Consider the following 27,641-nt stretch of genomic DNA (forward strand, 5'->3'; position numbering starts at 1 on the left):
GACGCTGTCGCCAGGGCAACCCTGCAGTGTGGTCAGATTTGGATTAAGGGAATATACTAAACTAATCGAGAAATATACCAGTTCAAGGTTTACATACGTAAGATGTAAGATGTATGATGTAAAATCAACTAGCGCCAAAGTGTTCATATCGCAATGCTATGTAGAGAATAAAAACACAGGTAAGTAAGTGGAAAATTATTAAAAAAATATAATGACCAAGACCACCACAAAATAGAACGTTTTATGATTTTTTTTGATGTGAGAGTAACTTTTTAACTAGTCAAATTAAAAATTCGACGGGGTGGGCACATAATACTATAATAGTGGTGGTATTTGTGTGTGGTAAAATTGGATTTAAAGAAGGCCAAATGGAACCAAATGGAATAAAAGCCAAAATTACTACGAAATTCTAAATTCTGACAGCTTACATTTTGTTACATTAATCTTATTAATACAAAATGAAAAGAGGAATCAACAAAAGCCGAAAGGGTTATATATTGTTATTATATTAGTATACAGAATATTTAATTGGTAAGGATATCTAAAAATATTCCTCCTATATGTACAATAATATAATACATAAATTATCTCTCACTTCCATTAAATCTAGTATGTATTTAAAACGTTATTTCCTTTAAAAAAAAATTGCGTAAAACTTGATCTTAAAAGTGATTTCTCGTATGATTTCTGATTTTTAAAGATTTGAAAACAAAAACCCAATCTGTGATTTCATGAATTACCCAGAACCTACATTTCGGCAACAGCTTTCTGAAGGGAATTTATGACGCTTGATGACAGTCACCCTGGAATACCACCAAGGGTATTAGACGTAAGAGAATTACGTTTGGGTCTGTCCATTTCGCAAGTGTCCCTACCTGCTGTCATTATCCTTTCACCTGAGCGTCGAACTGCCTGGGCTAGTTCATTCAACTTCAACCTGCTGCCGATCCAGCTCTCTAATGATCCTCTGCTGGGTTTTGGCCAGGTTCAATGCCTCCTCTCTGCTGTCGCTATCTCTATCGGCTAATTATGCGTTGGCCAGCATGTCGGGCAATGGACCCCCGGCAGTCCAAAGTCCCTATGTCCCAGGGTCCACGAGTCCAAGAGGTCCACAAACTGACATCAAATTAAACAACGAAAAGTGACAGGAGTGCAACTGTGAAAGTGCAACGGCCAAGGGAGCGGACTACAAACGAAACCACCGACCCAATCCCAATTCCAATCGCAAAATGAACTCGAACCCTGAGAAATTAGTGTGACAAGCTCTCGATTTCCACCTGTAGCATGGAGTGCTACCGGGCCCGTAACTCGTAACTGTTCTTTTTGGCCAAAATGCAGTTAGGAGCGATGTTGCAACCCCTGGCAATGTTTTTATTCCCGCAGATCGCATAGACAAAAGGTCGTTGGCGTCTCTTCCCTGAGGGGATCCCACTCCAATTGGGCGAGGGTTCAACAAACTGTTTTTATCAAAAAACTGTTGCACTTTCAAATAAACTAAGCTAATGTGCCAGAGGGGAAAAGTCGGCAGAACCTCAAGCTGAGCGAAAATCCTTGGTCGAAAAACAAAGGAGGTGAAGATTTCCTCGACTTCGAGAGGTGAATACTCTTTTTTGGTTTCTTATTGAATCAATTTACTCAACGATATTATAAGGATGGTTTTGAGTGTTTTGAGCAACATTTATAAGATTTTATCAGTTACAAAGCTCAACATAACGGGAATGATTTTAATTCTTATATGGCTCGGAGTACAATTTAATAAGAACTATACCTTATTACTTATAAAATATAACTTTCAAAACCCTGGAAACTTAGCTAATTAAAAAAGACCTAAATAAGTATTCAAAAATAAAAATAAGTAATATTGCCTTACTTCCTTAAATTTTAATTTTAAGATCTAATATATCCCAAGATTTCGTTTCAATGCAACCCTAACCACATAGCACATGCAACCCTCGGGTAGTACCATCCAAAAACCGCTCAGCAGAGGTCCTGGAAGCGTGGCATGTGGCTTGTGGTGCCAAGAACCGGGATCGGAATCGGGATCGGGACCCCGGGAAGACCCCAAACCAGGGGCTAAGAGCAGCCCAACCACCGAGCGGCCAATCAAGCAGCGGACCCTCGTGCCGCCGGTGGTTGGCTCGTGTCATCTGTTGAATTATAAAATATGGCAAGGAATTAATTTGGCCAGCCCCTGCTGGCCTGGTCGGCAGAATCTGGCACAGCAGCAGCAGCAGCAGGAGCAGAAGGACCAAGGCGGCAGCAGGATAACGATCCAGGCCGATCCGAATCATCTACCGCTATGCGCTGTGCTCCGTTTTCCTCTGCTCTTATCTGCCGAGCACCTGTCGCCCGAATCCGAATACGAATACGAATACGTACTGAAACTCGATTTCGAATCCCGGTCCTGAAAACAAAACGAAAGGTGCGCTTAAATTCCCATAATGACTTGGCTGGCTCGCGTTTTCAACCTGCTGATCTGATCCCTAAATGTTGCATCTTCGGCCGCAATTTGTTGGCCATTGTGTGTCTGCCTGCCTCCGTCTGCTGCCGCCTCTCGAAAATCTGTCTATAATCTGTGTTCTTTGGGTTCGGAGTCGAAAACACCTTGAGATCGGTGTCTCCCGCCCCTGCCCCTTTTGACTTTGCACCTTTTCTCACAAAATCCGTACCAATTTCGTGTTTAGATTTTGTCATTTTAATTGCTGGGGCCTTACCCTCTTGTTTGCGCTTAGCTTAACCTTTTGTTGTGACTCTCGTCTTCGCAACCCTTCTAGCTAAGCCCTGCGGATTGGCCATTGTCTTCCTACCTTCTCTTTTTGCCAATTAAGCTCGGCGAATAGATTTCAGAATTCGCCTTCTGGGCCAGGGGTTGATTTGCATATCTGACTTGGATTTGTCCTCTGCACTCAAATCGAAACAGCTTAAGATTTTGCCGGGGGGTTGGAGACTAATCTGCAACCTGCAGACTGTAGTCGTTGACACGGCACTCTGTTGGCTTCCGATTTGGCCAGCGAACTTGGCCAAACTGCAGCACTATGCGGCCTCTTGGCCAAGTCTGATTAAAGACCGGCCAATGCAATCTCAACTTGGTGCGGACAAGGATTTGGGATCGCATTTTCTATGGGTGCGGTACAAAAAGTCCTTCGTATACTAGATATAAACATACTTTATGAGCGGTATCTTAACCTTATTAAAGACCGGTCAATGCTATCTCAACTTGGGGAACACAAGGATTTAAGATCTTACTTTCTATGGGTGTGATAAGTAAAGTGTGTCCTCCTTACAATTTATATCACCATACTTTATAAGCAGTATCTTAACCCTATTTACTTTACTTACTTTGCTTAGCCTTAAAGGGTTGGAACAGTTTTGTATTTAACAAAAAAAAATTGTACTACAAAGTTTATAATTATTTTCACAGTTATTAAGTACCCAGAAGTATGATATTATGTTCTTCCTTATAGCCAATCTTAAATGACACCTGCTCTTCGAGATATAGAAATACTTTAAAAATAACACATCCTTCCTTAGACCAATATCTCTCTCTCTAGAACTAATCAAAATATGACTCCCGAAATGACTTTACAATTGAGAGGACATTCTATATTTTTATGACAGCATATGCAGCAGTCACCTGTCCTTGAGAGTCCATTAAAATCGTATAGGCCCATTCCCAAACACCCCAACCTGAGGACTTGGTTCGTCTAACAATCAATTTTGAGCAGCCTTTCCAGCCAGGTGACAATGCTCAATCAAACAAACGTGAAGCAATCATAACTTATCAGTTTTAAGAGGGGAAAAATGGAAGGGACAAAGGCAAAGAAGACGGCCTGCTGAAATTGGGTCACTTTTGGCCTGGCCGACAAGTCGATCTTGTAATATCGATCGGACGTGACAGGTGCAGCGGCGCACTTACGACTGTTGTTGCACCTTCGCTTGTGGATTTTAAGCGACAGCTTGTGGCCCAAAACGCACTCGGTAGTGACTCCCCTGAGGGCCAAGATTAGATGCAGATCTCTCCGACTCTACGTCTCGCATCTCGGATGTTTTTTTTGCGGTCTGTCCGTCTGGGGGAGAGATTTTTACGACTGCCGTGTCTTTTGGCTTCTGCTGTAGGTGCTGCTGATGGTTCTGCACTGGAAATAAAATAATAGAATACTCAAATCACTACAAAATGAGGGAAACATTTAAACATAATACAAATAAATAACATTTTTCTTTATATACAATTACATGATGTAGATTTTATTATTCATCGAGCTATTAAAACTCTTTAAAAATTATACAAATTTATAATTATAACCTGTAATATCATGTAATAACATATTATAGATCACTACTTTTGCACCATAGAAATAACTTCACTACGGGCATCTTATATTGTAGAGATTATAAGATGATATAATTGGTTTTATAAAGCTGTTCTTGATAGTTATTTTTTATTTTCTTAGGTATTCCAAGTGCTGCCAAGTCTACTCCAAAGTTGGTTCTAAATTCTGTTCTCAAAGCTAGGAAAGTTTTTGGAACTATACAATTTAAATTTCAGCTGGAATTTCTTCGAACATTTGTCATTAGGTTACAACCTTTGTAGGTCCCATTTATATAATACGATTACAATGATTGTCGGCCTGATTTTTCTTGTAGTGCTGCCAATGTTGCCGGTGTCGTGTGGCCCATGTCAACTGGTTGCAGGTCGCCGTTGTAATTTGCCTCCTGGCATATGGCTTTTTGCCGCAAACCGGCTTTGAGCACGCGTCTCGTCTCGTCCTGGCTCAATAATTGTGCGACAGGTTCCAGGATTCCGATTCCAGCGGCAACAGCAGCAGGACCAGCAGGACCAGCAGGGCAGGAGCAGGAGAATGAGCATCAGGAACGGCAGCAGGTGCTCAATGCCGCTGGAGGGAGTCGGGAATCAGCGCCAGGCTGCTTACAACGAAAGGACATAAACATAAATGAGCCGATGTAATGTTGAGCCGCTGCCCCAGCTCCTGCTCCTCCTCCTCGATCCTCGATCCTCGATCCTCGATCCTCGAGTCCTGCCGTCTCCCTCTATCTGTGTGTTACAGGTGCCTTTTCGACTGCATCCCCTCCGAATTTTAATTGTGAGCCTGGCTCTCGGTCTCGACTTCACCTGCAACGCAACTGACCTAAGACATCTTTTTTGCCCTTGCTCTTGGCCGGGCTCTTCACCTTTTTCATTTTGTGTTTTTTTTTTTTTTAGCCGCAACTATTATTTTTATTAATAGCCAAAGTCAAAAGTCACCTGCCCGGCACCAAAAGACCCAAAGAGCTAAGGGTAGCCGGAAAACGGAACCAAATGGGCTGCGAGGGGAAGGGTAAGGACCTAGGTATGTTGCGGGTTCGGGTCCCATAGCCTCTTTGGGCCACTTCTAAGATCAATTTCCTCTTCACATTTTCCCCCCACTCATGGGTTTTCCATTGTCTGCGTTTTGGGGTTGCAGCTTTCCAGTCTTTTTCGATAGCCACACACTTTTTTCGTAGCACTCCGTTGTTTCCATGGGGGCTTGGCCTGACTGTTGAATAAATTCCAAACGGCATGACAAATTATGTGGGCTCAGGTGTTATGCGGAAAAAGGGGTTAATAAACCGAGAGTCAGCACTGCGGAGAAACTCCAGCATATGCCAGCCAGCGCATGCGACTCGTCTCTCTGGATCTTATCGAGTATGTATTATAAAGTGCAAGCTATACTTTCTGGAGTCTAACTTACATTTGTAGAGTTCTTAGAGTAATAATAACCAGAATTCCCAACGCTTCGACATACCTTGAAATCCTTTATATAGATCTGTAACATTATTGTAATGGATAAACAAGATCTGTTTTCAACTTATATCTAGATCTTATCGGGTGCGCACTATAGAGTGCAAACTATTCTTTTTGGAGTCTAACTTAGATTTGTAGAACTGTCTTAGCTTTCTAATCTCTAAGGCTTATTATAACCTGGGATTCCTAACGCTACTAGGCGATTAAACCTAAAATCTACGGTAAAATGTATTCCATAGATCTATAGATCTAAAGCCATATATGGTATTATTATAACTGATAATAAACATATCATATTTTTAGCGTTTTTTCAAAAGTGGTTAAAAAATTTTGTATTTAACAAAAAGTCCACCAAGAATTTCAAATAACTTTCGACCTTGATCAATTCCTTAACTTATCCTTAGTCCACCTGCCAAGCTTATGCAAAAGTAATTATACCCGTTACTCGTAGAGTAAAAGGGTATACTAGATTCGTCGGAAAGTATGTAACAGGCAGAAGGAAGCGTTTCCGACCCCATAAAGTATATATATTCTTGATCAGGATCACTAGCCGAGTCGATCTAGCCATGTCCGTCTGTCCGTCTGTCCGTCTGTCCGTCTGTCCGTCTGTCCGTCTGTCCGTCTGTCTGTCCGGATGAACGCTGAGATCTTGGAAACTATGAGAGCTAGGCTATTGAGATTTGGCGAGCAGATTCCTGAGCTTCTTACGCAGCGCAAGTTTGTTTCAGTAGAGTGCCACGCCCACTCTAACGCCCACAAACCGCCCAAAACTGTGGCTTCTACAGTTTTGATGCTAGAGTAAAAATTTAAACTGAAATAAATTGTTCTTAGCAATACCTATCGATTGACCCAAAAAAAAGTTTGCCACGCCCACTTGGACGCCCACAAACCGCCCACAAACTTCAAAAAATCGTAAATATGAACGCGGACATCTCGGAAACTATCAAAGATAGAGTATTGGGATTTCAGATTTAGATTCCGTAGCTTTGTACGCAGCGCAGGTTTGTTATGCGAATATGCCACGCCCACTCTACCGCCCACAAACCGCCCAAGCCTGTGGCGCTCAAAATTTTTATGCTAGATAAAAAATTTTAACTGAAATGTATTGGTCTCGTCAATACCTATCGATTGATCCAAAAAAAAATTTGCCACGCCTACCCTAACGCCCACAATGCTTAAATCTGTCTTCCGCCGGTAGGTGGCGCATTTAAATCTCGCTTTGCTGCTTGCATATCTCCATTTCCCTTTGGTCCCTTTGGCTGAGTAACGGGTATCTGATAGTCGAGGTACTCGACTATAGCGTTCTTCCTTGTTTTAATAGTACGATGATCAGCCCCAGTTGCATCTACATTCTTCTGGCTTTTGATCCTCGCTTTGTCGGCACTTGGCGAAAAGTCCTTGAACTGCATTTTTCTTCGTCAACAATTGAACTGCATATTTCTCTCTCTCCTTCCTTGTTTTTTGTTCAATATTTTGTCAATTTCGATCAATTTGTGGCGTGCCAAAGCCGAAAGAACAGCGCGACGATCAAGTTTGGCCGCAGAAAGTGGCCCCAGTTCGCTGATTTCGTCGATTTCTGATTGCGACTCCCGATGAATGGCGATAATGAGGGAAGTCGGTGATTTGTAAACTGCCAAACTTCATTTCGGGCGTTTTAAAGTGCCGCAAAATGCATTCGGACATTTCGATTACCGAAAATTGCGATCAGCAGTCCTCAATGACCATTGCAGCCCGTCTCCCCGTCCTCGATCCCCTCCAGCCCCATTTCTCACTTTGTTCCGTCAGCAATTAGCTCGAACTTCGAACACTTATTGGCGTTTTCCCCAAGGAGGGGAGGTGGGTGACCAAGGGGAAGTACCTGCTGTAACGCGGCGACTTACAAAGAGCATTCCCCGAATTCCGCATGGAGCACAGATCAAAGATCACCGCGTCACCCGAAACAGGAGCAACTTATTCCCCATCAATTGAGTACGTGCAGGAATTCATCTATAAAATCAGGTTTACGACCAAACCCCCAAAAAATATCCGGAGCGCTTTGGACAATTTGTATCGAAATGTGGTACTTCAAAGGAGGAGGCTGTGTCCTTGATGTTGCGGAATTTCTCAGCCGTTCGAGGGGATGATCGATGTAATGAGATATTTACCCCACATTAACATTTTCACTTGGAGCCGATTTCTCAATGTAATGTTAAGGTTCTAGTTAGTTTGCTGTCAGAAAAAGTTAACAAGAAGCTTTCTTGCATGGAAAGACAATTTGAGTTCCCAATGTAATGTTAGTCTTACGAACGGTAACCTTTAGATATTCTGTTATCATACGATTCATTGAGAAATTCGGTCTGCCAAAACTAAAAAAGACGATTAAGCGAAATGTTCTTTTTAAAATTCGTTTTATAACTTGAACATTGTCCCTAGTTAAGATTTTTTGGTCAATATGATATTGAGAAATTTTAATTTTACAAAATAGACATTGAACTCAATGACAAAAGTTAACACGACATTGAGAAATCGGTCTTTAAAACATTTTTTTTTCAAAAAAGCTAAACCAAAATGCGCCGACTTTCTTTATCTGAAGTACATACGTTACGCTGCACTTTTATTATTTTAATTTAAGGATATTCCTTAGCAAGCATTCTTTCTTCCATAATATTTTGTAGACAGCATTCTGTAATATCCCTCTACAACCATCCATCCATTAACGAAAACGTAACTTTTTCTTGTTCTCTTTTTGCTTTCAACTTTATTTTCCAAAAAATCATATAGGGTCTTAATAAATATAATTACAATTAAAGTCATTGGGTAGATTACAAAATAAGAATAAACTAAAAATTCGCATAAATCGTATAAATAAATTGGGCATGCCATCGAAAAACTTAAATAAATTAGGAAACTAAATTTAGACAAATGGTCGCCAAGTGGTAGTTCAATTGTTTGAGGTTGTTCTTTGGTACGTTTAGCTGCCAATTTTGGGTTAAGTTTAAACCAAATCAATAAGGGTTAATGCAATAATTTAATTAGTTATTAAGCTAGGGCTTAGCGGCTATAAGAAGAGTCTTGTTTTCGGATAACTATGTACAGGCTTACGGCAGTATCTTAGCTAGGGGGGTTGTCAAGGGGATCTAACAATAGTACTTATGATTAGGTAAATCTTTGCGAAGGCCTAAACAAAACAAACTTTGGCTTCATAGCAACGACTTAGACTTAGGGCCAACTGTGATCTGCTCCTCCGGCTGCGGTTGCATCGATCCTGATCGACTAATACTGGGATCACCGGGATGTCAGGGATGTCCTAGCCGAGGTCAGCAGCTGCTGCTACTGACCTCCATCTTCAAAGGCTTGAGGTCCTCCAGAGGGGGCGCCTCCTCGTGGCGACTCTCCCGGTGCCGGCGCAGATCCACCTTCCGCTGGAAGGACTGGTCGCAGAGCAGGCAGCCGAAGGGCTTGTAGCCCGTGTGCTTCCTCATGTGCGTGATCAGGTTGGAGCTCTGGCTGAAGGCCTTCAGGCAGACGGTGCACTTGTGGGGCTTCTCGCCTGGAATCGCAGGGAAATCGATAAACACAATTAGTCAAATGCCGGTTCAAAGTTTATTAATTGTGGCCGAGAAGCGGCAGCTTTGCAGCAATTAGACAAATTGAAAGGCGATAGGGATCTGCCTGCGAGGGGGTTAGATTGTTTGTCAGTCAGTGGCACTGACACACTTGGCTAGTTCCCCCGGGGAAAGTTCTGATTTCCCCGGAATTCAACTTACCCGTGTGTATATAGGTGTGCTTCTTCATGTCCGACTTTTGGTGGAACCTCTTGCCGCAATATTGGCAGGGATATGGCCGGGTATCGCTGTGGATTAGCAGATGCGTGGACAGGGTGGATGAACGCTTGAAGCTCTTGCCACACTGTTTGCACTGGAAAAAAACAAATAGAACAAACGGTATTAGCACCACATTCAAACGGAACGAGTCACGGTTTTTGACTATCCAGAATGCCCCATATTTGAACAGCCTGTGCAAAGTACCCCCAAAAAAAAATCTGAATACAATTGCCACACTCTATATTTAAGCACATTCGCCTGCTGTGTGTATCTGAGCCAAATTCGCAGTGGCAACATGAATTAAACTAGATTTGTGAGTGCTCAAATATTTGTCAGACAGGTGACGACAAACCATGGAAAACCCAGAGCCAAACTTGGTTAGCCCACATAAGATACCATTTTTTTTTTGCATTTCTCGGATCGAAAACAGCTTGGTAAACAGGGCAAGGGGCGGTCTGTCGCGGCCCAATGCTAAATCTCAAGTGAAACACATTTTCTAGCCAGCTCTACTCCATATTTGTGGGCCAAACACAGCTGGGCGGAGTGGATCGATCGCGGATTGGATGGATGGGGACCGGGGATCCGTTGGCTGTAACATCTTCGGTTGTCAGATTAAATGTTTGAACAGTTTGCCAGTTGCAGCAACATGCAAGTAACCAAACATTGACATAACACAACTCAAATCGTCGTCGGCCTACGTGGGCGACATTTATTAAGCACAAAAATGGGGAAAAAATGTGAGACAATTTTTTCGAAAAAATAAAAACCAGCCTGGTCTACGCGTAATTGTAAATTGACACAAGTGTCGGTTTTAAAAATTTCTTTCTCCCTCTGTTTTTTATTGATTTTTATTTATTTTTTTGAGATACCTTGTTTTTGGGATTTTCTATTTGCGCATTGCATTCGAGTGGACCAATATCCACACATATTGGCTAGACTCAGACCCAATTAGTTGCTCTATTGTTAAGCTGCCTTCGCCAGCCTGAGCCATAATGTCAATTTGCTTAGCTCCGACAACGGAACGGAAGTTGGCAAAGCTCGAAAAAAAAAGCAAAAGTCGGGGGAAAAGAGCTCAGGAGAAACCCCAAAGTCTGAGTCAGCCGGGTGGGCCTCCTACGGCGAACAGATGTAAGGCACGAATTACAGAAAAAATTCGAATTTATCCATAAAACAGCGGAAAAAACAACAGGCCTGCGCCTGCGCCAAAGACTCGGGCAACTGTCTTCTCCAGGCTTTTGGCCATATGGCAGTCCTGCAGACCGTCCTGCGAACCTATCGCATTTCACTGACCCTTGGATGTGTGAAAAAAAGGTTGAAGAAAAGGACTCGCGGCGGGTGTTGATGGATATAAACGCAATATGACATCGGGTTAGGCATAAGGGTAAGTCGTATCGAATTCCTCGGGGTCGTGTGCCCTCTTTGCTCCGCGCAAACCAATATCGAAATGACAATTATGATTGTAATTTGTACATAAATCTTCGTGGTGTCCCTGCTACCCCCCCCCCACTGCCGCTAATCAAAATTATTTGATTAACTAATTGCGTGATTTCGATGGGACTTAATTGAATTTCCATAGAGCTCTATCGCTACGGGTTTGTATTACCAATTTTATTACAGTATTTGCTGTGCCACTTTTCCAAATTGAAAGGGGGTTTCGTTTTGGCTCGGTGACAATTAAAACACTCGAGGACAAAATATGAAACAATTAACACGGGGGAATTGCCGAGGACACGCAACCTTATGCAATGAAAGTATTATAGTTTAGAAGGTTTGCCTTGGGGTTTATAGATCAAGGGGTCCTGAAGGACACGTAATAAAAACATTAGAGTGGGGGAGACCAGGATCCAGAGATTTGCCCTCGATTTCCTTTCCTTTTTTTTTTAAACATTTCCCCCTGAGCATATCCTGTTTTGAGTCTGCTTACCTGGAAATTCCTGCCGCTGCGCTTCTCCTCGTTTTCACCTTGGTAAGAGGACGAGGAGGACGAGCGACGCGCAACATCTGTGGCCGTCGAGTCAGGATGTTGCTGCTGCTGCTGCTGATGTTGCTGATGTTGCTGCTGGTGATGCAACTGTTGCTGCTGCTGCGGCTGTTGGTGTTGATTACGCATATAGCCAAATTCGGCGGCTGCCACCAAATTCATGAGAGCGGCTGCCGATCGGCTGTCCTGCTGCTCGTCCTTGATGCGATGTTGCTGCTGCTGTGGTTGCTCGCTGCTCTTCTGCTTGAGATGCTGGGTGAGTAGCTCCAAGTTGTTCCCCGTCAATCCTGCCATGAAGGCGCTGCGATGGGCGTACAACTGCTGCTGGGCCACCTCGAATTCCAAATCCTGGACGGAGTTCGAGGAGGGCGGGGCGGACAACGAGGAGATGGGCGATTGGAGCGATTGTATGGAAGCCGTCCTGCGCTCGTACTTGAACTTCCGCACTATGGGGTCCACCTGATGCTCATCCTCGTAGCCCTGCTCCTCCATCTTCAGGCCAAACTGCTCCCGCCGCGCAGATCTCTCGCACATGGAGGCCGGTGACCAGATGATGTTACCCTGCGATCGCTGGCGCTGTTGCTGTGGCGTGCCCGAACTCTTCAGGTTCACCGCCCTCAGGGGAGGCGGAGTCACATTCAGCGAGGTCAGCGGATGCAGTGGCTCCACCTCGCTGCTCGAACTGCTCCTGCTGCTGTTGTTGCTGCTGCTGTGGTACTGATCCTGCCTGGCGTGGTCCGCTGTGATGCGCTCCTTGGTGCTCAGGTTGAGGGGCATGTCCTCGTCCTGCTCCTGATCCTCCGGCTGGGCCACCTCATTGTTGTTGTTCAGCTGCAGCTCGTGCTCCTTCTCGGGTGTCAGGGCAAAGTCACGATCCCGCTGACCCAGCACCACGGAGGCGGGTGACTTTGGGGTCATGGGGGTCAGGGGCGTGCCCAGTGCGGTGGCCGAGGACAGAAGGAACTGGGGCCACAGCAGGGCACTCGAGTAGAGCAGTGGATTGTACAAAAAGGGCAGATCTACGGGGGGAATTGTAAAGAAACCAGGTTAGTTGGTTACTAGATGCTAGGAATGGAAAGTATTTCTGGTATACTGATCAGTACTTGAGCTATTCCTAATGATTTTATTATATCGGGATCAAAAGCAGTGTTTTTAAGGCAAGAGAACGAATTCCTAAGCCCTGATATCAAGTTATTTTAAATTGAACATAAGATTTAGGAAATAAACTATAATATTAATACAAGATACCAATTGTATTTTTTAGGAATTGAATGATATCCTATGTATAATGTTCCAAAGAGTCACATTCAAACCATATCTTTACCAACAGATCATTGTGATAACTTATAAGTTAAGATTGGAAGATCACTTCAAAGCATTTAGTTTGATTACACGTAAGCTTTTTAGACCAAAGACCCGAACTTTTTGAGCCTTCTGACTTCCTCAAATATATTTCTACAAATCCATATAGAATAGAGAGTCCAAGATCACTTCAAAACATTTAATTTTTATGGCTTGATAGCTTATTTTTCAGAAGACAACTAAACCTTTATTGGGCTCCTGACTTCCCCATCTATTTTTCTGCAAGTCCAGATAAATCTCAGGACGTGGAACTCACCTCTCCCATTGAGTTTCTGGGCCGCGGCCGACGCTATCACAGTGTTGAAGGCGGACGCCCGCTGCATCCACTGTTTGTCCAGAGCCGCTCCATGGCAGCCCAATCCCGCGGGACTCGGCTGCTGGGAGTGCGGCGATGGCGGCGGCGATAGGTGATTCATTTTGAAATCGGGTCTTAACTTTGGGTTGCTCACTGGGCTGATTTTACAGTCTTTGGCTGATTTCTATCAGTATTTTCAGTATTTCACTGCACAAATCTCACTTTCTTGGGCGGACTGATCTTCGATTCGAACGGATCTTCGATGGGTAATACTAATCTCGTGCGGTATTCTTGGCTCTCTGGAGACGAACACGTCCGTATCGCTCGGTGCTTCGCACCTGACTGAATCTTTGGTCGATGGCTCGGTTCTAAATTGAGCCAACGGTGAAGCGACTTGACTTGGCCCGAAAAAAAGGTACGAATCGGGCTCTCTTTTTTGTTGTTGGTTCCCGCGGCTCTGTGTGAGTGCGGCAGCAAGCCAAGTCGAATCAAAACGGTCCCTCGGTGGTAGTGGTGTTGCCTCTTTGGTGGTGGCTCTCGAGAGCCCTTCGGTGTATTTGTGTCCGTGTTGCCACCAACACTGGTTTTTCACCTTTGGCAGCAGTTGGCGGCTGTTGCAGTTGCTGGGGTCAAGACGCACAGTTAGGAACCCTATATGATCGCTCCCTCCTCTCTCTCCCCCCCCCCCCCCCCCCCCCTCGATCACGAGTACTACTGGTTTTCCTCTCGGCAGCACGCGTTTCCCTACTAATTGGTATGCAGTTAAAGTTTGGCGGGCTGCCGTTTGTTGTCCTTTTCCCGCTTCCCTGTAACTGTTACAATTGCTCTTGCCGTTGCCGTTGCTGCCACCAACTGTTGTTGGCTTGGAAATATTGGGAATACTTGGTTGGGGCAGGGGCAGCGAGGAAGAGCGGAGGATCGACGGAGGATTTCACTGCTGATCGCCGATAGAGGAAGGGACGAGGGCGGGATCTGGGCGGGGTAGCCCACAAATATTTAGGTGGATGAATCCACAGAACTAACATCTGTCGAGGCAGCCCAACATTTGACTAGAAAATGTTCGTAGATTATGTTTAGATTGCTTTTAGATTTTACTATGATTAAAAATTAAAATTTTATTTCACACAGTACGGTTATTAATAAATAATAAACAACGCAGAATTACGTAAATTATATTTCATGTGTTATAATAGTCAGTCTTAGCTTATTGGAATCGTATTGAAATGCCTATTAGACATAGAAACCTAATATTATTTAATGGATTGGTAGTTCATTCAAGATCTATTAAACTTTTAGCCAAATTTTTTAGACGTTTAGAAATACACAAGATAACAAAAACCAAAATCCCCAGATATATCTTGACCCCAAGTTGCCTAATTTGTCAAAATTATAGAGTTCTTTTTACAATTATTTCCTAAGTTCCGTAGCATAATTCCCTTTGCCAAAAAAGTGTAAAATGTTAAAAATAAATCACCTAAATTTGGTCGATAAATATATATTTGGTTGGCAAACGAAATAAAGATAACGACTTTTACCAAATTGTAGCAAACAGTTATACTTGTCTTTAAAATTCATATATAAAATAATATCATCATAAATGAAATCACTTAACTAATTTAAAACTTTAAATGGCTTATAAGTTCATGGATTCCTAAACTAAATTCCATAATGGTCTTGGCGCTTTACACATAAGTTAGATTTTGTACCCAATCATAATAGTTTCTTGTGTTTTCAAATGGGTAAGCCCTAATCTTTACTTATCTAAACTTTTTATAAACGAATTTATTATTCCAAAAAATGTTTGACCTAGTTAAGTGTTTTTAAGGCAAAATTGTTTTTTATTACCATTCTAAAAAATATCAAAACCCATTAAAAAGATTTTCTGAACAAAAATGTGTGTATGCGATTCAGAACTCAGTCGTTTTTGTCGGCCAATGGTTTATTTTCCCATAAAAGCAATTACAAAACCATAAGCATTAAGGATCGTTTGATTGTGCATATTAAACCACTCGGATAGGACGAGCACCTGCCACTTTCTCCCACTCCCGATCGCTGCACCTTTTCCCGAGCTTATCCTTTGGCAGCTCGAGGTCCTCCTCCCCAGTTGGTCCTTCGCCACGCTTGGCCACCTCGTCTTGGCCGCCTCAATTCCAGTTTGTCTATCCTTGGCGCGGGCCACACCTGCCTAGTGGCTAGAAAACGGGCTAAGAATAAGTGGCGGGCGCACACTTCCACATTTAACGATCCTCTTCCTTCGGGCTTGTCAGCAATTCTTGCCCTTCCCCTATTTTTTGGCGCAATTTCCTTGCCGGGAACAGGACATGTGCAGAGTTGAGGCGACACCGAAATTCCAGAGGACACGAGTCCGCCACGGGTTCTGCCTGTCCCATCTAGCGAAGCGGTACGAGGCACGCGGCCTCAAAGCGGGCCAAAATGGGGGAATTTCGACCGCGATGAGGGCTGGCCAAGTCAAGTTGGTGGCATCGTTGCGCTTGGCGGCGTTTTCTCTTTTTCCCCGGCGAACTGAGGGCGCGTGCTCATCCCCTGCCGCTTTGTAACGGATTCACCGTATGCCGCTCACATCTATCAAAGTTTGATATGCAATACACTGGGAAAAACAAAAATTGAACACTAAATATATATTTTCAAGCAAATCGTATCACCTATTGGAAAGTAAATAAGTTAAAGGTTTATTTATGTTTTATTAAGTAGAAAAAATGTGTTTTCTTTTTAAAACTTTTGTAGCATAACCAATTATTTCAATTAATTTCGTAATTGTTTCGAGATCTAGAGAATCTGAAGATTCCTATGTAAAAATGGTATAACGGTGCCGTTTTTTGAACTTCCTCTTACATAAAAAAGCTGTTATATTAAGAATATGAATTCATAAACATAATAATATAATACTTTTAAACAAGCTCAACTCCTCCTTTAAACTTGACAGACCTTTTAATATTTTTCAAACACATTTTTAGGATATACAATTTCCCATTATAGAACCTTTATAATTTTAATGCCAATAATTTAATCTTCAATATCGGCTAAAACTTAAAAACTTGTTTGTTGGTCAACATTTTAATTTCAGTTTAGGATTTGAAGAGCGATTTTCTTAGCATGGGTACTGATCAGAATTTTTTTGGAGTGCAACGCATCACAGGTAAAGCAGCCCGTGAGTCGTAAATAATTTCCATTCTCTGTTTTTCGTTTCGGGCGACATTTTATTTACGACACCCTCTGAGAGCCCCTGTGTTTGAGCAAATCCCACAGTCTGAGCCTCGGAAATACCTTTGCACTTGGCTCGTGGCTCGTGGCTCTCGGCCCGCTGATTGGCCAAAAGAAAGCCGAGAGGGCGGGTAACACCTACACGGAACGGGTTCGCGTCTGTGTGCGTGAGCCAGGTGAGCTGAGGTGAGTTTCTGCTTCTGGCCAACTTCGGAGGTGTGTGGGTTGTGCGGACCGTTAGATAGATGTTGGATTGGCTGAATGAAAACCCCCATGATGAATGGTCGGGTTGACTTAGTGAATGGTTAGATAAAGTGCAATTTCAACGGATATTTCATAAGCTAAACAGACTGAATGATTTTTCGTTTGTAAGATTGATCTCTGCTTGACAATTTGTCATCCTCCTATTCTGAATCTATTTTTAAGCTATCCATGTACTACTTCTTAAATTTTAAATACATTTTTTTAATGATATTTTTAAAAATATTTTTTCAAAAATAATGTTTTATTTTAACCATAAAATATCATCAACTTTTAAGAAAAAGATAAAGATCTTAACTAAATGTTTCTAAAAAGAAAGTAGTTTTCGTTGTGTTAAGGTTTATAATTTAAACTTAAATATTCCTGTAAATGTAATTAATTTTGTTTTCCACTCTTTCTTATTTGTAAATAAGAATAAAATGCTTGAATACTTTGAACTACTTAATGGACTTAATATTCTTTCTATATCAATTTGATTGCTTAGGGTTTTCTTAAATCAAAATTATTAGAAGCCATACAAAATATTACTGATTTCCTTAACATACCAATAGTTCCCGAGCTGTTTAACTACTGAGATTCCTTAGCTCATCTGCTCCAGCTGGCCGATCTCTACTGATTTATCGTACTATCTGCCGACATCGTTTAAAGCACTAAGAGACCATTTAAGTATTCTCTATTTGTCTCACAGTGGGTGCTGCTGGCCAGGGAAATTCCTTACAACAAATCAGGCGGAAATCTGTAATAAATTTATTATTATTTGGCCGGGCCATGTGGATTATAATTGTCTTGGCAACAAATGGAGGCCGGAACGATGCCCACAGCGAGGCGACAGTGGCCGTGGCCACCGACCGACCGGCTACTGGTTATGAGCACGACCAGGAGGAGTCGCTGTCGCCGGTTCATATCGTGCAGATTGTTGGCAATTATTAAAATGATAATTGCACAAATCTGGCTATCAATTGACGACCATCGAAGACCTTAGACCAGCCGCCAAGCAAACGGCCAAAACGAGCGAAAGCCGCGCCGCGCACAGAGGCGAAATCCACAGCGCAGACGCATGCGCAGATGCAGTGCAGTCAACGGGCTCCCATTTCCCAGTTTCTCAGTGGCCAGCTACCAGTTGCCAGTTCCCTATGCCCAGATCTCCAGTAGTTCCTCTTGGCCTGGTCTCTTCTGGCTCCTGGCTCTTATCATGCGGCGTTGGCGCGCTGTGCTGCTTTTCGCCAGCGTTGACAATTTGGTATTAATTTAAGACAACAGCGGCGGGCACAACAGCCGACCGGGCCCAGACAGTTGTTGGCCACTTGGGCCACAGTCAGCAAAACAAAAGACGGACATTTACATGCTGCCAACGAGGCTAACAATGAAATCTGCGTAGTTTGTTTTGGCCCACAGAAGGAGGGGTCGGAACGGGCCAGCTTAGTCAGACCTCAGATGTGACCAGAGCTGGGAACTTTAAATATTTTGAAAATATCTATTCTATAAAATAGTGTTATGAGTTTTAGGGTAATTTAAATATTTGTTATTCACTGATTGAAAAATTTGATTTCAATGGTTTTTTAATATTGTGAGAATTACTTATTTTAAATTCTTAAAAACACTCAAAACTAGATTCCGAATATACCATATCTAGATGTTTTTAATGGTACTTATAAATTATTGATTATAAATGTTGGGAAAAGTCTTAGAGCTTCAAAATATGTTTTTATTCCCTTATTTCTTAAATTTGCTTGTGTGTTTGAAAATCTTTCAAACGTTTTAAAAGTTATACATTTTTAATAATCATGAATGTTTCTACCCAGGGCTGTTATATCTAGACTTTTTTCGGGACAGACCTATTATTTTTTTTTAGTATATAGCTAGAAAAAACTCTATTTAAATTCAATTTCCAAAAATAAATCAGTCCCTTTGTCCTTTATTTTTTTGTATTTGTTCTTATGTTCGGTTTTATTCCACATCTAACTTTATGAATTATTGGTTTTACATAGTTAGTAAGGTTCTCGAATTTTCAAACTATTTACATCCCTTTTAAACAAAACTTGGTCCCATTTAACAGCACCGCTCTGCTTTGCTTTGCTTAGTTTTCCTTTGTTTTGGCCAACTTTGGTCCCTCCACTGCGTCTGCGCACAATTATAAAACAAAATTGATAAAATTATTGTTGCTGCTGCCGCTGGCCAAAGGAGCCTCGATGGGCGATTAGCCCGGAGCCAAAAGGTTGCCGTTGCATTGGCCCCAACTGACCAACATGGGATGGCAGTGGGGGCAGACCCGACCCCTTTCGCATGATGAAAATCAGCGAGTGCCGCTGGAAAAGCCACTGCGAATCTATGGTAATGTGCGGATGGGTCCAGATCCAGACCCAGACCGAGACCGAGACCTCGTTCCGCCTGCTAGGTGGCTAAATGAAATTTATTTCAATTTCATTTGATATTAATTGCTAATGGCCTTAAGATTGAATTCCAATGGGCTGCCTTATTTGGTGACGCAGTGGAGGAGGCCAAACAAATCGGGCCAGGGAGTTCTCACTCGCTGACTATGTCGGTGGCTTGTTAGGATTGTGTTAGGATTGGGAAAACCCGACCCCCTTCGAGGGGCTGGCGCCACGAACAACGATTTCGGGCTACAAATAAGGCACCGACCCGGGGTCTCGCCCGCACAAATCTCTGACAGCTGAACGCCGTTTGTCGTTTGTCGTAATTAGCAGCCAAATGGTTAACTTACGATACCTCTGCATGTAATTCCCTACCCCTCGGATCGGGATTGGGATTGGTACTGGGCTATTTTGACCATTTCGGGCCGGGCTGTGCGAAAGTTCAGGAATCGGTTGGCGTTAGCCGACTCTGACTTTCGAAATGCAAGCGGCAACCCACACGCTGACACAATTAAGCCAAACACATGTCGTCTCCGGCGGAGATAAGCCATTTATTAACTTTTCACAAGACCTCCAAATGATGCCATAATCTCCGCTTACGGTTAGACATATGGGAGAGAAGCCACGGCTATCTGCAGCGCCGAAAGATGCAAACAGATAGAACGGAAGGAGAATCGGTTGGTTTCCTGAAGAAGGCGGGATGCCCTGAAATCGGTACTAGCTGATTATATGGAGTTCGAATTTAACCAGAGGTTAACTATTGAGAGTTATTGAAAGCCAATTCAATGACTGTTTCACAGACTATTATAAATCAAACTCTTAAATTAGATTCTTATGTATTTAAGTGATTAGCTATTTGCAAATTTAAACTTGAATTTATTGCTCTGGTCACCTGACTTTATAAAGCTGTAATGCCCTTCGGGTAGACGGTAATTTACTGCTGCTAACTGCGGCTACTGTTTCGCTTCGGGGACCTCCAACGAGCGCCGCTTGACAAGATCCCAGGCAGCAAACCAACCCAAAGGAGCTGAGGCCCGGCCAACAATTGAACTGCAATAAAACAATTTACCCAAAATAGCGCTCGGCCCAACAGCAATCTGCTGGTTAACCTGGCATCAGACTGCATTCGCACTGAAAAAAATTTAGGATATAAAAGTTTTTGAAAAAACAACATCAGATACACATGAAAAGCTTGAGGTAATGTTGAAGTTGAATGCAGATCACTAAAATGTTTTAGAAATCTATTTAGGGCTTTAAGTTGAAAAGCAGAAAAAATTGATTGTTGTGCAAAACTATAACTATAACTATACATTTAATTTTAAAGACTAAGCATTAAGATTAAGATTTTTGGTTGTAATAATTTGCATTTAGGAATTAAATTTTTTTTATAATAATTTATCTTCTATTTGAAAATCTGCACCTAATTATTCTTACCTTCGTCAGCTTGCAAAATAGTATATTTTAAGAGATAGAGCTATAAAACATTCTTAAGTAATGCCATTTTTTTTATAATTTTCTATCTCTTTAATGATATTTACAAGAACAATATACAAGGGTGGTCAAAAGTATTTTCACAAAAAAAAAGTTAAATATACTCATAATTTGAACTTACATCTTGTTAATTTTGGTATCAATGGAAAGGTAATTTAAATGCCGTTTGAATGATACTATACATTTCTTAACCCATTCAGTACTTATTGAAAAGGACGAATTTGTGTGAAAATGTCCTTTTTGAACTTTTTTCCTCGACTTGAAAACTTAAATTTTTTGATGCAAAAAGTTTCTTCAAACAAAAATAATAGTAACTGCAAAAAGAATTTTTCAAAAATCATTTTGCTTATATTTTTTATGAATTTTTAAAGGTGACAATGTCGGAAAAAATTTGTATGAAAAAGAGAAAAATATGGCTAAAATGCATGTTTCTAAGCATTTTCAAAAAATCTTAAAAAATATAAGCAAAATGATTTTTGAAAATTTTTTTTTGCAGTTATTACTATTTTTGTTTGAAGAAACTTTTTGCATCAAAAAATTTAAGTTTTTAAGTCGAGGAAAAAAGTTCAAAAAGGACATTTTCACACAAATTCGTCCTTTTCAATAAGTACTGAATGGGTTAAGAAATGTATTGTATCATTCAAACGGCATTTAAATTACCTTTCCATTGATGCCAAAGTTAACAAGATGTAAGTTCAAATTATGAGTATATTTAACTTTTTTTTTGTGAAAATACTTTTGACCACCCTTGTATTCATATTCATATTTTTTCTAGTGTGTGCACAGTTTTGAATAAATAGGTACATATTTCTCTTTGGTATAACCGATATTTCCAAGAATAACAGATTTTTAACTTGCACTATTATTTTTTCCAGTGTGAGTCCGCCGCTGTTACTGGACTCTGGGCAACATTTATCATTGAAATGTGGCGTGCGGTTTCTACGCAGTCGCAGCAACTGCGGCAGCCGAGGATGCTTTGCGGCACCAAAACGAGCTCCCGAAACTCTCCTTTGACTTTGGCGGTTGCTTTGCATATATGCAGTGTAGCAGGGCTCAAAGGGGGCGCGGCGCGGCGGGGGGCGTGGCAGTTGGCCGATAAACTAGCCCCGGTCCCGGTCCCGTTCCCAATCCCGATCTCGACCAGGTCCAAGTCAGTCGCGTAAGTCAGGCAGTCGAATGGCTATGGGCGCTGGAAAAATCAATTCCCTGGCCTGAACAGATTTCCCTTTATCTCCGGCAGCCTCTAGCCTGTTCGTCTTGACTGGTCGGCTGATTTGCATATGTTTTGGTACTGCTCTGTGGTACTTTGGTACTTTCGTGCCTGCGACAAAGGCCCTCATAATTGCTTGATTTAGCGATCCATTCAAGGCGAAAAGTCGGCGCCAACCGCATCCCAGTATCATCGCTCTCGGGTTCTTTCTTGGTGTAAATTGTCGTCCGCGAATGCTACGTGTGGAGCTAGTTTTACACTGAAGAAAATTAAACAGTAGTAAAATGAGTAAAGCTACCTGTACAACAAAATAAAGATGTTTCTGAACTTCCTCACATATCCTAACACCCTACCTTGGCAACTTTACAGATGGCTAAAAAAGATTTATTTTGTGGCCACTTTCTCATCCGCATGTTAACTTAAAAGTGGGTTTTAAAGTTATAAGGTTAATATGTAGGTTTTAAAATGTATAAAATATTTATTTTATGGCTAGTAATCTCCATATTATCCTAATTACAGTTATTAATAGAGATCCAGTCATCTCTTGGTAATATTTCTTACCAAACCGCTGGTGCTCAGATTTTATTCTCAGTGCAGATGTTTTTTCTGCTGTTGTTGTTGCTTTGGTAGTGGGTGTCTTGGCGGTTTCTGTCGCGTAAATTGCCAAGCAATTCATAAGTGTCAACGCGTCTTACATGAAAAGTGGTAGCAGACTTCAGGAAAGCAGCTATGTTGGAGGAGATTTATGAGTTTGTTTGGCTTCTCGAATCAGCTGAGCAACAATTAGAAAAGGTTTAAGAACCCAGGCTAAAATAATTTACTCAAAATCTTAAAAAGCTAGGAAAAATTGTATTGTTAAGTTCCAAAAAAACATAATTGTAAGAAAACTTATAATGTGTGAAGATCATGTCTGTTGTTTCATAGGACCTGTAGAGAAATATTGTCCTAATATCGTCTAACCGTATGATTTATATAATATTTACTACAAATATTCTAACAATTCAGAACGGTAGTCCCTCTTCTGATCGTCTACTGAGCTTTGTTTACTCTTTGTTTTCAATCCTTTTGATTTCCAAATGTCCTCGTCTCGGCTTCTGATCAAAATATTTGCATAAGCAGAGGCCTGAATTACAGTTTAAACCAGAAACCTCAAAAAACAGAGAGCAAAAGGCGAAAACAGAGCTGAGCAGCGTCATGTGCTCGATTCAGATACAGATACATTGAAAGTCAGGTCTCAAAACCCGCCGAAGACGACGACGACAGCAGGCACGCGCCCGATCCCAAATCCAAAAACCTAAAGACGACTCGGGGGAACTCAGGTACAGGATGGCAAAAAAAGAGCAACAGCAAGGGAAAAAACGAAAAAGGACCCAAAGTTGTGCAACTGTTGGGAGATCTTTCGAATCGGGTGAATAACCCGGAGACGTTTTTCAAAGAATCTGGTTCTAGTAGAGTTTTTTTTTTAGTATTATTATTAAGTTTTTAAGGTGCTACAAACATGTTGTCACAAGGTGTTGCACTAAAGGTTCTGTATTTCATTTAATAATGTCTTATCTATACATTGTTTCTTAATACCTAGAGACATAGGTGGGATTCTTATCTGGGATTTTTATTGAGTTTTTAAAAGAGAAAAATTCGTTATATTTTTAAGATTACTCCTACAGTTCTGTGCTATATCCCGGATATTAGTTAAACCATTAGTTCGTATAGAATTGGAAAATCGGGACGTCAATTTATAATTTTCGACAGGAAAAAGCTGCTGCTGCGAGATGGAAGATCTTATCGTCTCTAATATCTGTGCGCGGGGCTCGATCAAATTACAGTTCCGGTCAAGATTGAGCATTTGGTTCCGCTTTTGTTTCGGGGATGAAGACAATGCGGCGGGGCAACCGTTAACCTTAAGTTGATGATTTGGTTGCTGCCTGCGCTTCAAGTGCAGCATATGGCATTTTTACTCCTCTTGCTGTGGCTTCAGCACAACTGACGCAGGATACGCAGGATACTCGGGATCGCAATGCCGGCCTACCTACGATCGGAGTTATGGGTCCGCTCACTTCCTATCCTTCACATGGGCCTGGCAATCCCCCCCCCCTCTCTCTGGAATATGTAAAAAGATCAATCAAATATTGAGCTACCTTCGCCGAGTTCAACTCTCCCTAGAAGGAATTCTGCTCGTATCTAGATGCCCACTTGACTCTGGCTGTTTTTTAGGCATTTATACCGTGTAATAATAGGGATTGGGGATCCCAGGGTGTAAATGGGGTATGATGGTTGAGGGTATTTTGTAAGAGGAAGTGTTTTTTATAAAGGAACCTAAAATAATAATTATATATTTCGATCCTAAAGTTTCTTTATGGCATTCCTCAACATTTTGCCTTATCATATCATAATCATATTAACCTTTGATGGATTTTCAGAAGTCCGTAAGTGCTTCAGTAAAAATACTTCAAGGATTCAAGATTTTTTTTTTTCTTCAAAAATCTCTTTTTAATGTCTTTTAAGAATTCTATATTATATTTACATAGACTCCAAATCTTTTTAATGCTTAAAAATATATTTATTTATTTATTTCGCCACTTTAGTCCAGGTCATCTCCCAGTCTTCTCCGTCCAGTACCGCGACTCCTTTGTTTTTTCCTCTTAGCTGGAATTTTTTCCCGACTGCCGCTGCTGGTGTGCACCTGCTTTTTGGGCTCAGGACGCGCTTCTTTTGACCGCAATCGTTGCCAGGACAGGGCCCGCCAGAAAAGCAAAACCAAACAAAAATAGCGCTCTTACAGGCCAGGTCGCTTAACTGTTAAGCTTGGCGCGCTTACATCGCAGGGGATCGCACTTATGGCTTTTTTTTGTGAACGGGACGAATTATCCTGCAGAGCGTGTGCCAAATACGAAACCGCAACCCGCTGCTTTACACAAATCCCAAAGCCAAAACGAATCCAAGCTCGGCTCACTTCGTCCTGGGCCCAAACCACTTTCGTTTATTTTAATTTGGCTTGCGGTCAGGGAATCGGGGCTTTTGGGGACTCGGGGACTGGGGAATTGGCAGCCAGCCTGCTGCAATCTGAAAAGAGCCTGCTGCATTTAATAACTGTTTTCGTTTTTGCCGCCGTTTCCATATACTCTTTGTTTTGAGCCGAGCTACCATCTTTAGCTAAGCCCAGTGAAGCAGGTATTTTTGAATATTTTTATAACTCGACTCCCGACTTAAAATTGGTCGTAGAAAGACTTTCTCGTCTAAAAGAATGGCGTCAATACTACTTGTACTAAGCTAGGCCTACTGAAACCCAAGCAAACTGCTTTTAATCTGAACAGTTTTCAAAATGTTCTATTTTTCCTTTGTGCCAAAAATAAAGGTGGAAATAATTTCCCTCAACTCTAAAACGTTTTTTTCTTCACTAAATTACAATAACCAAATTATTATAAGTCCAATCAAATGATTTCAAGGGATTGAAAGGGTATTTCATGAATTGGTTTTTAATTTTACCAACCTGTGCTGTTTTTTTTTATACCCCTACTCGCCTGTAAAACTGCCCCCCGAGTGCTCACGACCTGGTCTGGATAGGACTCTATATCGATCCCGTTTTGCGGTGCACGTGCCACATTTTGCAGCTTGCCACGAGATGTTCACCGGTCGATCGAGCTCTTATCTCGCCAAACAACGCGCCTTGGACTTAATTAATTTTTATTTATATTAACGAGGCTTTGGCTTTTAGTTAAATCAAAGTAAAGGGTCCACAGCTATGTATATTCTTCCCTACTTAAGCTGAACCTGAAGCAGGTCGACCCATTTGTTTGCAAAACGACATTAAGGGATTGATCTGCACTTGTGGAAAGGTGTCCAAATGAATATTCGCCATCTGTTTAATCAACGTGTTAAATGCCTATTTGCTTCATAGAAAAAAATGTAGTCAGGACTTCTTAATTTTCAAAATACATGTGTAGTTACTTTTCAGCACTTAAAATAAAAACATAACCAACCGATCTCTTAAATATTAATTTCAGTGCTTAAGTGTTTGTTACTATAAAGCTAAAAGTAGAAAACTTGAATGTTCAAGACCTGGCAAATTAGGATAAGTTAAAAAAATTTGACAAACTAAATTTTATTTTAAATTAGAATACATTTTTCTAATCCCTGTCAGAAGTTGTATTAAATTTCTCTATTTCTCCCCACTTAAGCCCAAAAATATTTCACTTCCTCTGCGTTTCCACCGTCCACCTCTTTACAATTTTACATGTATTTTACACACCACAATTAAATATCTTAAGCGACATCTATTGGTGGTTTTATAACCTTTGAATTTCATCAACAGGTGGCTCTGGGTGCTAGAACCTTTAAAAACATATCCTTATATTGATTTTCAAATCTTCATAATTGTTTAATGAAAAGTATAGTTTTACTTCTGCGGGGTTGCGGGCTTAGTCCTTCCATCAACATAAATTCTACCCGAAACTGGTTTAAAAATTTCAGATTTAATATGTTGGACACATGTACTTTCGCTCGAATGTCTTTTCTTTCAAATACAAGGAGTGTTATCACAGGCTATTTTCAACCAATTCCAGTATTTCTACTCCACATACGGCTGGATGTCGCGCTGCTGGCGAGCAGCCTCCGTTTCTGCCCCCACGGCGCAGGCCAGCAGTGAGTTGACCGTCTGCTCCTCCCCCGCCTTGTAGACGTAACCGTTGGCCTTGTCGATGTGATTGCGGAGGCGCAGCATGCTGTCCGTACTGAAGACATCCAGCAGTTGGAACGAAACGAGGGCGTAGTCCTCCACCATGGAGCAGATGGCTGCATTCAGCTTGCGGTGTTTGCGCATGGTGGGATCATCGTCCAGCTTATCCAGCAGATACTTGAGGTCCAGGACGTCCGTGTAGTAGTCCACGTTGAAGTGCAGCTTGGCCTCGTGCTTCCTTAGTAGATCGGCCTTGGACAGGACATTCACGTGGGGCAGACTCATTCGTAGCATGGTATTTAACGCCATCAGCAGGGTGGCTATGAATTTGGCAGGCTCCGAGCAGTAGTGCGAATCGATAAGGTTGACGGTGACCAGGCTGTATCGCTCCCGCTCCAAACGTTCGAAAACCCGGGCCATGGCGGTGTGATGAGTATAGAGCTCAATTTGCCCGGGGCAGTCGAACAGGAAGTAGTTGTGGGTGGCGCCCAGCTTGCGCAGTGCCGGCAGCAGCCAATCCTCCAGGTGATCGGCCAGATATTCGGCGCAGTGCATCAGAGCTCCGTTGGGACCCAGCTTCAGGTGCTCCATGCAATCCTCCACGGTGATTAGCTCCATCACACTGAGCACCGGCTCGTAGGACATGTTTTCGTTGGCCGGGTCCAGATTCACAACGCCCACCTGGCGGCCCAGTTCGCGGTAGAACTTCAAGGCTTCGGCGCAATAGGTGGTCTTTCCGGAGCCAGGAGGTCCAATGATCAGCTGGCCGTAGCGGGGATTCTCCACCGTCGGCTGCGTCGGGAATCTTTGCAACATTTTTGCGTCAAAAAGTAAACAAGCGCTAGTGTGACCAGAGTTATGAGACCGAAAAATGCATTCTCAGAAATAAATGACCTGAGTTTTCCACGTGCACCGTTAAAAATATAGTTCAAAAAAAAATAAAGTTTCAAAAAAATTATTAAATTGATCTTGCATTTTTATTTTATTGCCTATTTCAAAAATATGAGTTGCTAAATTTTTTTACTTTCTAGCTATCTAATTAAACCCCTCAAATTAGTTCTATTGAATTACCTTTAGTTGACAAAATGTTAGAACCTACATTTGTAAAATAAGGCTCGGTATAAGCAAGCTCTGGACTTAGCTGACCCAATTGAAGAATTTATTTAACTTAAAGGGCATTTAAAAATTAC

The 27,641-nt window shown here is 41.9% G+C and overlaps 2 protein-coding genes across 2 annotated transcripts; both read right to left on the reverse strand.

Moving 5' to 3' along the window:
* Nucleotides 1–8,547: 8,547 nt before the first annotated feature.
* On the reverse strand, nucleotides 8,548–13,498 carry LOC119553930 (zinc finger protein sens). The gene is made up of 4 exons (XM_037864618.1): nucleotides 13,185–13,498; nucleotides 11,510–12,585; nucleotides 9,529–9,679; nucleotides 8,548–9,311 (listed from the first exon to the last, which is right to left on the reverse strand). The coding sequence occupies exons 1-4, from the start codon at nucleotides 13,342–13,344 to the stop codon at nucleotides 9,079–9,081; spliced, it is 1,620 nt and encodes a 539-aa protein (XP_037720546.1). The 5' UTR covers nucleotides 13,345–13,498; the 3' UTR covers nucleotides 8,548–9,078.
* Nucleotides 13,499–26,232: 12,734 nt separating this feature from the next.
* Nucleotides 26,233–27,328, reverse strand: LOC119553689 (GPN-loop GTPase 2). Its single transcript, XM_037864242.1, has one exon. The coding sequence runs from the start codon at nucleotides 27,265–27,267 to the stop codon at nucleotides 26,344–26,346; it is 924 nt and encodes a 307-aa protein (XP_037720170.1). The 5' UTR covers nucleotides 27,268–27,328; the 3' UTR covers nucleotides 26,233–26,343.
* Nucleotides 27,329–27,641: the final 313 nt, after the last annotated feature.

This window comes from Drosophila subpulchrella, chromosome 3L (genome assembly GCF_014743375.2).
Source record: "Drosophila subpulchrella strain 33 F10 #4 breed RU33 chromosome 3L, RU_Dsub_v1.1 Primary Assembly, whole genome shotgun sequence".
Classification (NCBI taxonomy): Eukaryota; Metazoa; Arthropoda; class Insecta; order Diptera; family Drosophilidae; genus Drosophila; species Drosophila subpulchrella.